Genomic DNA, 12204 nt, shown 5'->3' on the forward strand with positions numbered 1-12204 from the left:
GGGCTTTAGTTTTTGAGATACCCCTACCAGAGGTAGAACAAAACACAACCATGTTTTTTCACATCTCTAATGTCTCCCATTTATTAAATGGATGGTTATAAAAAATAAGTTTTACTGCAAAAGTGGTTCAATTGATAGATATGACACACACCCTAAACTCAAAACGTGTGTGGCCTGTGGTCATCATAGAGGGGACAGAAGGCACGTTAATGTTCCAGAGACTAAGCTTTTAGGAATGGGGTCATCATAGCTTATAGCCAAAACGGTTCAAACGCTAGAAGAAAATAAATTAAACATGCCACATTGGCTTCAGAAACTGCCAAAGGCTTCTGTTTACCACAGAGAGCGTTTTATTCTATCTGTTCTCTACCTTTCCTGGCTGGCAAAGTACCAGGATGTATCTGGTTTTGAATCTGAATTTAGAGAACTCAATTTGAAAACTGAACCTGAATCTGAATGCATCCAAGAATTTGAGTGCCTTCAGAAAGTATTCATACCCTTTGACTTATTCCACATTTTGTTGTGAACCTGAATTCAAAATGGATTACATTGATTTTTTCTCACCCATCTACACACAATACCCCATATTGACAAATATACAACTTTTTTAGAAATGTGTGCAAATGTATTGAAAATGAAATACAGAAATATCTCATTTACATAAGTATTCACACCCCTGAGTCAATACTTTGTAGTAGCACCTTTGGCAGCGATTACAGCTGTGAGTCTTTCTGGATAAGTCTATTTAAGTGAAAATGTCTGAGAAGCCGGTGTTTACACCGGCTTCTCAGGCATTATCACTTTTATACAACGGGTTACCAACATATTCAAATAATGGTTGACATTTTCATAAAAAACGTTATTTTAGTGAATGTATTAATACTATTTCATCCTTCCACAAGATATAGTCCCGACACAAATCTAGGGTTGCTACCCAAGCAGGCTGGTCGTTAATTCTATTGGTTCGGTTGCTCAGGGGAGCAACTTTGGTTCTAGTGACATTTATTTGGACAAATTGGTTGTTGATCATTGCTAGACAACCATTTTCAAGTCTTGCCATAGATTTTCAAGTAGATTTAAGTCGAAACTGTAACTCGGCCACTCAGGAACATATTTTTGTAAAAACAAAATTGTCATTTAGCAGACGCTCTTATCCAGAGCGACGTACAGTTAGTGAGTGCATACATTTTTTTTTTTTTTCATTCACTGTCTTCTTGGTGAGCAACTCCAGTGTAGATTTGTCCAGCTGAAAGGGGAATTTATCTCCCAGTGTCTGGTGGACAGCAGACTGAACCAGGTTTCTTCTAGGATTTTGCCTGTGCTTAGCTCCATTTCGTGTCTATTTTATCCTGAAAAACTCCAGTCCTTAACCATTACAAGCATACCCATAACATGATGCAGCCACCACTATGCTTGAAAATATGGAAAGTGGTACTCAGTAGTGTGTTGTATTGGATTTGCCCCAAACATAACACTTTGTGTTCAGGACAAAAAGTTAATTGCTTTGTCACATTTTTTGCAATATTACTTTAGTGCTTTGTTGCACAGGATGGATGTCTTGGAATATTTTTATTCTGTACAGGTTTCCTTATTTTCCCTGTCAATTAGATTAGTATAGTGGAATTACTACAATGTTGTTGATCCATCCTCAGTTTTCTCCTATCACAGCCATTAAACTGTTTTAAAGTCACCATTGGCCACATGGTGAAATCCATGAGTGATTTCATTCCTCTCCAGCAACTGAGTTCGGAAGTATGCCTTTACCTTTGTAGTGACTGGGTGTATTCATACACCATCCAAAGTGTAATTAATAACTTCACCATGCTCAAAGGGATATTCAATGTTTTTTAACCCAATTTTTAGCCAATAGGTGCCCTTCTTTGCGGGACACTGGAAAACCTCCCTGGTCTTTGTGGTTGACTCTGTGTTTAAAATTCACTGCTCGACTGAGGGACCTTACAGATAATTGTGTGGGGTACAAATATGAGGTAATCATTAAATATTGTTAAACACTATTATTGCACACAGTCCATGTAACTTATGTGACTTAAGCAATAAAAATCCTGAACTTATTTAGGCTTGCCATAACAAAGGGGTTGAATACTTGACATTTCAGCTTTTCATGTTTAATTAATTGGTTAAATTTTTTATTTTATTTTTTTATACATAATTCCACTTTGACATTATGGGGTATTGTGTGTAGGCCTGTGATTAAAACTCAATTTAATCAATTTTAAATTCAGGCTGTAACACAGCAAAATGTGGAAAAAGTCAAGGGGTATGAATGCTTTCTGAAGGCACTGTAGCATATGCATAGTCTATGATGAGCAAAAGCTCTAATAGCGTAGACCGGCTTGAATATAGAGCGGGGGCTTCTATGACGTACTCACCAATCCTAAAGAAAAACAAGAAAGCCCATTCAGGACTGCTGCTTCAGATGTTTTAATCCTCGCTCCCAGTCAGTTGTGCAAACAGAATTCCACATATTTATATGGACAAGACAGTTTGTTTTCATTTGCCAAAGTCTCAGAAGGGAAAATAATAAACCTCAGGCCCTGGCCCCTCACAGCCCACAGGCTGGGGAACGCCAGCTCAGCACTCAGACGACAGAACACAAGGCACTGGCAGTGACTTGGTTTCAGGACCTGCAATTAGAATGTGCATGTGTGCTGTGCTGGTTTCTGCATGCCTGGCACCATCTCTTTATGTTTTCAGCATGTCAATGGAGTTTGAGACATAAGGTAATAAATAAGGCTTTATAGATGTGCAATATAAAAGGAAATGCCAATGTCATATAATTCATGTTGATACACTACATGACCAAAGGTACCTGCTCGTCAAACATCTCATAGCAAAATCATGGGCATTTATATGGAGTTGGTCCCCCTCTTCGCTGCTATAACAGCCCCCACTCTTCTGGTAAAGGCTTTCCACTAGATGTTGGAACATTGCTGCGGGGACTTGCTTCCATTCAGCCGCAAGAGCATTAGTGAGGTCGGGCACTGATGTTAGGCGATTAGGCCTGGCTCGCAGTCGGTGTTCCAATTCATCCCAAAGGTGTTTGATGGGGTTGAGGTCAGGGCTCTGTGCAGGACAGAAGTTCTTCCACACGATCTCGACAAACCATTTCTGTATGAACCTTGCTTTGTGCACAGGGGCATTGTCATGCTGAAACAGGAAAGGGCCTTCCCCAAACTGTTGCCACAAAGTTAGAAGCACAGAATCATCTAGAATGTCATTGTATGCTGTAATATTTATCTTCACTGGAACTAAGGGGCCTGTCCCGAACCATTAAAAAAACAGTCCCAGACCATTATTCCTCCTCCACCAAATTTGACAGTTGGCACTAGGCATTCGGGCAGGTAGCGTTCTCCTGGCATCCGGCAAACCGATATTCGTCTGTCTGTCAGATGGTGAAGCGTGATTCATCACTCCAGAGAACGCATTTCCACTGCTCCAGAGTCCAATGGCGGCGAGCTTTACACCACTCCAGCCGATGCTTGGAATTGCGCATGGTGATCTTCAGCTTGTGTGCGGCTGTTCGGCCATGGAAAGCCATTTCATGAAGCTCCCGACGAACAGTTCTTGTGCTGACGTTTCTTCCAGATGCAGTTTGGAACTCTGTAGTGAGTGTTGCAACCGAGGACAGACGATTTTTACGCACCTCAGTGGTCCCGTTCTGTCAACTTGTATGGCCTACCACTTTGCGGCTGAGCCGTTGTTGCTCCTCTACGTTTCCACTTCACAATAACAGCACTTACAGTTGACCAGGGCAGCTCTAGCAGGGCAGACATTTCACTAACTGACTTGTTGGAAAGGTGGCATCCTATTACAGTGCCACGTTGAAAGTCACTGAACTCTTCAGTAAGGCCCTTCTACTGCCAATGTTTGTCTATGGAGACTGCATGGCGGTGTAATCGATTTTATACACCTGTCAGCAAACAGGTGTGGCTGAAATAGCCAAATCCACTCATTTGAAGGGGTGTCCACATACTTTTAATAAATAAATAAATAAATAAGTAAATAATCGAGAGGTTTTAAATTAATGGCAAATGCCTAACATTTATACTGAACAAAAATATAAAACGCAACATGAAAAGTGTTGGTCCCATGTTTCAGGAGCTGAAATAAAAGATACTCACAAAAAGCTTATCGCTCTCAAATTTTGTGCACAAATTTGTTTACATACCTGTTAGTGAGCATTTCTCCTTTGCCAAGATAATGTATCCACCCGACAGGTGTGTCATATCAAGAAGCTGATTACACAGGTGCACCTTGTGCTGGGGACAATAAAAGGCCACTCTAAAATGTGCAGTTTTGTCACACGACACCACAGATGCCTCAAGTTGAGGGAACGTGCAATTGGCATGCTGACAGCAGGAATGGCCACCAGAACTGTTGCCAGAGAATGTAATGTTCATTTCTCTACCATAAGCCGCCTCCGTCATTTGGCAGTACGTCCAACCGGCCTCACAACCGTAGACCACATGTAACCACGCCAGCCCAGGACATCCACATCCGGCTTCTTTACCTACGGGATTGTCTGAGACCAGCCACCCGGACAGCTGATGAAACTGAGGAATATTCCGGTCTGTAATAAAGCCCTTTTGCGGGGTAAAACCTAATTCTGATTGTCTGGGCCTATGCCCTTCCAGGCCCACCCATGGCTGCGCCCCTGCCCAGTCATGTGAAATCCATAGGGCCCAATGAATTTATTTAAATTGACTGATTTCCTTATATGAACTGTAACTCAGAAAAATCATTGAAATTGTTGCGTTTATATTTTTGTTCAGTATATATTAGCAATTGCTTGGCTACCTGTCGTTCTTGTCACAGACCAATGTCTTTAGCAGACATGTCAAAGGAAATGTAAATGATATGGAGAAGAATGTGCTTCACGACTTTGCTCTAATCTATGTATTGTCCTTTTATCAGACCCCAGGGAAGTCACTTGAATGCCCATCAGTTAATACAACTCTGGCACCATACTACCCAGCCGCTAGTTAGAGAAACGGACCAGACAGGCAGAGGATTGAGAGCTACTGGGAAGGACGGAGGAGCCCTTGTCCTCTAGTCTGGCCCTAATCAGGTCTGCTGGGCCTTTTCCAGTTCAGCCCTGATAACCTGGCCTCACTAGGAAAATACAGGAAGTGAACCCTTGACCTTGCGAGGCGGCCGGGGAGCGATATTGTTTATTAAGGGTGGTCTACAGTGACATCCCGAATGGGTCTTGTTATTTAGTGCGGTCCATGCGAAAGCCAAGCTGATGATGTCTGGGTGTCATCCATTTAATGAGTGGTGCAAACCCATTACAGGAAAGCTGTCTGTGAGGCCGGCTGATCATCTGCGGAGCGATGAGAGCATCTGTAGTTGACAAACTGACAAAGAGAATCAGATGCACGGCCATACAGCGCATCCATTAGTCATTGAACCCATTCATTAAATCTTTAATGCAACTTAAACCAGCTGGTTCAATGTCCACATTGTTATGTCAACTCCACAGGTCACTTATGAAGACAAACCAATAACTTATATTACACCCAATGAGAGCATGAGACATGACAAAACCAGAAAGTTTGATTGCAAAAATTGATCTGCCCTTTTATTATCTTTCATATTCACAATCCAAACACAGATCTGACAATGTGATGTAATGAGGAAGTGTTACCAGGCATTCACCAGTGTTTGAAATTATCATGCCACTTCACCGTCACCCACTCTGCTTGATACCCTCTTCCCAGCCTGTCCAATGATGCCGCCACAGCTGCAGACTCCGGTGGGTTTTGGCCTTGGGTTCTTTGGCCATTCTTGCAAGGGAAACTCATCTACTTTCTCTTGCTCTTTTGGCAGTTTGTTCCACTGTGCATTTGAGTCTTCAAAATCCCACTGGAGAGAAGACAGTTTTGTTACAGGGCAGAATTACTGTTTACCCATTATGCATATTCATTATGATTGACACATTGTTTATGTCTACCTCTTAATTACATTGTGTTCTTGGTCTCCAAGGAAATATTCTACAATGCAATAAAAACACAAATGTTAATTTGTTCACTGCAACCTGTGATACTCAATGTGATCACGTTCAACCAATCAACTCCTCAGACCTTGTACAGCAGTGTCCAAAATGTTGAGCCAAGCCCCTGACCAGCAGGCAACACACAGGAGACCATAAACAGCTCCCAAAATAGCAGAGCTGAGTGACGAATTCCCTATAGACTAGGCAACCATTGTGCAATGCAAATCTTGAACAATTCAACACCTCCACCTCACCTCAACCCCGCTAGAACAAGCACTCAGCAGAAATTAGCGAGAAAAACAATACAAAAAGGTAATTCCAAGCAGCTTTCTTGTGGCTGGGGTGGTTTTCAGAGTAACAAGAAAACAGACCATTTACACAGAGCCCTGTGGTGAGTTTATGCAGCCGGCAAATTGCAAAAGGCCTTTATTATTTCCGCATGGGAATTAGTGTTATGCAAAACAACCTAAAGCCTTTGTCAACTTCATGGTTTATGCAAATTATTTGTATATCATTCAGTAGTGAAATGAAATGTTTCAAATACTTAGCCCATTTGTTCTCCAAATAAGATCAAACAACTTTACAGCTGTCTGGCCCTAGCCAGTTCAGTATTATATAATAGAAAGGAAGGTAGATGGGCATTACATTCAAATAATCCAGAACAGCACTTCTCAGACCTAAAGGAACACGTGTACCAGGTGCCAGGCTGCCAGCCCATCCCCACTTATGGATGATTTGTCTGAGTGTTAACGATTGAAGATTATGCAATACGTGTCGACGGAACTGAACTGATGGAACCCCCATCATATATTACTAAGTAACTGTACGTCTGACCTTTGTCAGACCTTAGTTAATGCTAACCAGAGGCAAAGAATAACATTTGAGATGTTAAGTAAATGGATGAAAACCCTCAAATACTGTACAAACTACAGCCCATAGCTGTAGAATGCCACTGCTGACAAAATGACAATGACTCAATTCAGCCATGTTAACCACAGTATGTTCTGAACCCTTGTTTGGACCCTCCTGCTCTTTAATGCACTTAGCCAGAGGAGGTTCACATCATTTGCTTTTTCCTGTTTGGTGAATAGTATGAAGTTCCAATTGTTTTCACTCACACCATTTTCAATTGTTTCAGATTAAATGACATCCTCTGTGACTTGGCTTTCTGCGGAACCACAGAGAGCACTATTATTCTAAAGATGTGAGGGACAAAAGGGGTGCCAATAGAAAATTCATTTTCCAAAAGGCACTAAAGACATCGCACGCTCACCCTAACCATTCTAAACTTTTCCTAATTATAAGGTTGACAGGTTGGTTATGAGTGAACTGTCACTGCACCAGAATAGCAAGTTCACATGGGCAGGCCTGAGCATAATGAAGTAACGTTAAATAAATAGTAAGTTGGCAAGCAAAGCACTTCAGAAGAGCTTGCAGGTAAAGGTATTGATTATACCTTCATTAGGTGGTAATAGCCTGCGATGTGTCCTGACTGAAAATGATAGGCTTCCTTGATGTGTAGATAAATCCCAAACAACAAGTGTTCAACCATCCTCCACACACTATCACCACCTTGTGGCAGAAAGTGGTTTTACAGTTCACATCTCGACTACCATGTACTACACTTCATTAACTCAGAAGACCTGGACCATATTGGGCAATCTCTCACTGTAGAAGATGATTTTACACAATAGTAAAGTTGTTGATAAAGGATGTGTTTGTTTCTGACCTCCAGATCCGAGCTGAGGGATGAGGAGTCTGAGAACGTGTCGTCCACTCTCACCACCCTTACTGTCCTCCTGAGGGGATGGCTCTCTGACACACCCTCCTCCCTAGAGAGAGTCACCTCCTTCAGACACACCTGAAATCATACATTGATGTAAGTAAAGGATGTACAAATCTGAGTTGTATGTCAAGTTAAAAAAACTTTGCCCATGGCAGACGTTCTGAAGAAGTCTTGACCCTCACCTTTCGCACGGGTTGAATGTTGACATCCATGTAATGTCCCATATCAGCCAACTTTAAATTGTTCTTATTGGAGAGAACACAGAGAGGAGCTCCATTCAAGTCCAACTCACATGAGGAAATAGAGTGGTGTTTATTTAAAAGAGGATTATCAAATACTGTGTGAAGCAAAGCCCGGACATTAATGAACGAGTTCGCAAACTGCCATTTAGTCTTTCATTCTCTAGCTTAAAGATCTTTAGTTGGGCTTTCATTCCAATACTTTCTATACAAGTAAGTATCTATCAGACATTCAGAGTCCATCTCCTCAACCCAGGCATATGAATGCAGGACTCTAGGCTTACTGAGTGTTTTTTGGGGGGCTTCCCACTGGGGTTGTGCTGAGTGGGGGGAGAGGAGCCGCCCAGGAGACTCTCTGTGTCTGGAGAACCCCTTCCAGGCTGCTGCTCAGTAGTACCCTTCCTGCACCAGGACAGGACCACGATCTGACCATAAAGTCAAGACAAAACTGACAGAAGGGTTGGGTTTCAATTAAATTAGAACTCGGTCCAGTCAGGGAGATGACCCGATATTCTATTCACATAATGTAGAAGTAATATTCACATTCATAAGCTGGAGAAGGATACAGCAAGATCCATGGCTGCACAGCACGTTGACGCCAGTAGCCACGGCATGGCTCTCAGTACAAACTCATACTGGGTGTCGTAGAGCAATATGGCCGAGGTGTAGAGGGCACCGGCCAAAGAGCACAGCAACCCCGAGGACACGTGTGCCCTTGAACGCTCCCCTCTGCGCTAAAAGATCAAGTTTAAAGTGCTACGGGCATTATGCCGTATTGCAGTGAGCATTATGTTATGTATAATGCAGTGTTGCAGTTCTTCACTACATTACACTTGGTTTTGAGGGACTGTAGTGACAATACATCAAAGTATGGCAACTCAGACATGAATAGACGTGAACTATGATGGGGTGTCACTTACTGCTCTGGAGAGGGCAGGGAACTTGGAGGTCCAGGCAATCACAAAAGAGAGCAAACCAAGAATGTAACCCAGGACCTCAGTGCGGTCCTGCCCAAGAAGACAGCGTAGTAGTCAGTGAGCCATTGAAAAGGTAACTCTGGAATTTATGGGAGGTAATGGAAGAGGGATTTCATAGGAGAATCGCACACTTACATGCAGGAGGTCAGTGAGAAGAAGTCTTCTCCCAGTGAGAGGTCTGTCTACAAGCCCATGGCTGGTCCTGGAGGTTAGGTAGCTCCAGCCACCCACCATCAACAGCAGAGACACGGCCATGAAGTTCTGCCTCCTCCTCCTCTTCATCATCCTCAGCCTCTTCTCTGAGGGATGAGGGAAAGGGGGCGAAGGTTAAGGATTGCAGTTCTGCTGACTGAATGTTGCCCATTGAAAGATAGAAGAAAACAATTTCACAAGGCCCTCTCTTCAGCCTCATTTGTTCGGTATCTCTCGGCTTTACAGATAAAACTTTTCTTTACTGTTTTGCCTATACAAATTGTGCAAGTGTAGTGTGTTGATAAGGGCTTGTAGGACAGGATACAAAGTACAAGCTGTGCCAAAAGGGCTATTGTGAGCAGCTCGGGGAAAAAGGGCTAAAGTGAGACGTGTAAAAGGGAACCACCCTCTCTCTTACCTGCTCTGGTGTTCCAACACAAGCATATAGGGAAGATGATGGAGATGAAATTAATAACTTCCACAGCTGCCATAAAACCACCCATTATGACCTAAAACAATCACAATGGAAGAAACATGGAATATAGAGATGGACGTACAGTAGCAGGTAATCATAATCTTATACAGTATAGGCCCATACATCTTCTGGAAATAGAATGTCTTCTTGTCACCTGAAGAGCCAGCTGATTGGAGAGAAATGCCCCGACGGTGCTGCACAAATTGCCAAAGAAACTGTAGAGGGCACAGGCTGCCTCCTTGCCAGAATCCCTGCCCCGTACTCTGCATCTCAGACATACCAGCCTTGAACAAGTGTTGCAGACAAAAGTTAAGTAAAACATCTATAATAAGTAGCCTTTACATGCAATTACTCCATGTTTAAATGCGTAATTACCCACATACTCACATAAAACATGATATTATCAAAAGAAGCACCGACAAACAGCTGAGTCCGGTCGAGATGCAAACGTTCTGTCTGTTTGAAAAACAGGTCGATATAATGTCGGGGCGCCACCAAGACGTCAAGTCAAACGAAAGGTTTTCTGCTCTGCTTTGTCCATTTGTGACACTCTGTGCTGCCACTCCCATATCTCCTCTAACTGTGCCGTTGACCTAAAACAAATCTATGGAATGGCAAATACGACCAGCTGCGACAGGTGGTGCCCAGAACAGGTATGTAAATAGGGTGCGCAATTGTGCCCTGATCACATGCAAATTTGCTTCACAAAAGCGCTGCCCAATAGAGACCACTGGGTCAATATACAATATTCGGATTTAAACGCATTATCTTGCCAGGCATGTTGATGGCTTTACTTAGTTCCTAAATGTGTATTAATATGGTAGTCACATTTTAAATAATTTCTAAGGCACATTTAATGTACTTCCCTTTGGACATAATGCCCTGAGTTAGTACACCAGTCATGTGCAACAAAGCAAATAAATTGCAAACCAAGGAACACATTTCCAAAGGAACAGTCAGAGACACATTTCTGCTGTACACTAAAAGATAAAGGGGATTTTCTAAAGGAAAATGTAGGTTGGCTATAGCATATTGATATTCGAGTAACCGCTCTAACAATGGAAATGCGTGTCCTCAGATGGAAGGCAGGCGGGAGGTGAGATCAGGTGGGACCATTCTAGCCAATGAGAGGGCAGATACCCGTGTGAACAGGCCATAGAAATAAATAAAGGATTCATCTTTGTAGCTGTGCCATTGAGGCTATCTCCATTTCAAAGAAGTACATAGGAATCCCCACCCAGTTAACTACTTTAAAACGGTGGAAGCCCTCAATGGCAATGTCCATGCTAAAACAGGTTATGTCTATGATGAGTCCTCTATCTATCTCTATGACAACAGGCACATCTCAGATATACTGTAGTCGTTTGTTGGGTAAATTGCCGAAATGCCACGTGCGTCCACTTACATCAGTACATTTGTAACAACCTAACCATTATGAAACTTCTATTTGATCACATAAGCCTCACATAGCAAATAAGCAATTGTTTTTTTTGCCCATATTCGACACACTCTCATTGAACTCCATACAAAAATTCCTCACACTGTGGGCTTATTTTCGTGGACAGATTTTGGGAGGAGTAAAACCTCTCTTCCTCTCTGGCTATAACGACACTATCAACAAGGCTGGTCCTACAGGCCCTAGTTTTGTCGCACCTAGTCTACTGTTCAGTAGTGTGGTCAGGTGCCACAAACAGGGACTTGGGAAAATTGCAGTTGGCTCAGAACAGGGCAGCACGGCTGGCCCTTAAAAGTACACAGAGAGCTAACATTAATGACATGCATGTCAGTCTCTCCTGGCTCAGAGTGGAAGAGAGATTGACTTCATCACTGCTTGTTTTTGTAAGAGGTGTTGACAAGCTGAATGTACCGAGCTGTCTGTTTGGAATACTGGCACACAGCTCGGACACCCATGCATACCCCACAAGACATGCCACCAGAGGTCTCTTCATAGTCCCCAAGTCCAGACCAGACTATGGGAGGCGCACAGTACTACATAGAGCCAAGAATGCACCTTATGGAACAACAGGGACTGTGAAGACACACACACAAGGGTATAGACACATGCATACGCACACATTGTGATATTGTTGTATGGTGGTATTAAACATTTTGTATTGTAGATAGGTAGTGGTGTAATAATGTCATATGATGTACTGTTTTATATTTTGTTTTATATGTAATGTAAGTGCTTTAATATGTTTGGACCCCAGGAAGAGTAGCTGCTGCCTTGGCAGCAACTAATGGGGATCCCTAATAAATACAAATACAAATAGCTTCAAGTACCTCATTGAGGCTTATGTTGTGGCAGTTTGAGGGTACACTCATAAGAGAGCCAAAAACACCACAAATTAACGTTTGAAAACCATCTGAAATATATAATTATTTCATCAGGGATCTTACACAATTGTTGTTGCTTCAAAGAAATGTAAAGCAAAGTAAGTCGGGTTGTAGATCTTAGGGAATCCAACTAGTTAATTATCTCTGTAAAGCAGGGGTCTTCAACCCTTTCTTGCCCAGGG

The 12204-nt window shown here is 42.5% G+C and overlaps 1 protein-coding gene across 2 annotated transcripts; it reads right to left on the reverse strand.

The window, feature by feature from the left end:
- Positions 1-5575: 5575 nt before the first annotated feature.
- Positions 5576-10718, reverse strand: tmem44 (transmembrane protein 44). 2 transcript variants are annotated; one of them, XM_041838528.2, is made up of 10 exons: positions 10073-10718; positions 9840-9969; positions 9629-9719; positions 9154-9317; positions 8962-9048; positions 8608-8775; positions 8326-8466; positions 7985-8089; positions 7746-7877; positions 5576-5886 (listed from the first exon to the last, which is right to left on the reverse strand). In XM_041838528.2, exons 1-10 carry the CDS (start codon positions 10252-10254, stop codon positions 5695-5697), a joined length of 1392 nt encoding a protein of 463 aa, XP_041694462.2. In that variant the 5' UTR covers positions 10255-10718; the 3' UTR covers positions 5576-5694. The 2 variants fall into 2 exon arrangements, with proteins under 2 accessions (XP_041694462.2, XP_041694463.2); XM_041838529.2 differs by having other exon boundaries at positions 7985-8047; positions 10073-10715.
- Positions 10719-12204: the final 1486 nt, after the last annotated feature.

This window comes from Coregonus clupeaformis, chromosome 20 (assembly GCF_020615455.1).
Source record: "Coregonus clupeaformis isolate EN_2021a chromosome 20, ASM2061545v1, whole genome shotgun sequence".
Taxonomy (NCBI): Eukaryota; Metazoa; Chordata; class Actinopteri; order Salmoniformes; family Salmonidae; genus Coregonus; species Coregonus clupeaformis.

Coding starts and splice junctions, on each gene's coding strand:
- tmem44 (XM_041838528.2), bottom strand. CDS start 10,254: ATGGGAGTGGCAGCACAGAGTGTCACAAATGGACAAAGCAGAGCAGAA. Junction 8,776..8,961: donor TCCCTGCCCTCTCCAGAGCA/GTAAGTGACACC, acceptor TTGATCTTTTAG/CGCAGAGGGGAGCGTTCAAG. Junction 8,090..8,325: donor AGCCCCCCAAAAAACACTCA/GTAAGCCTAGAG, acceptor TCCTCATGTGAG/TTGGACTTGAATGGAGCTCC.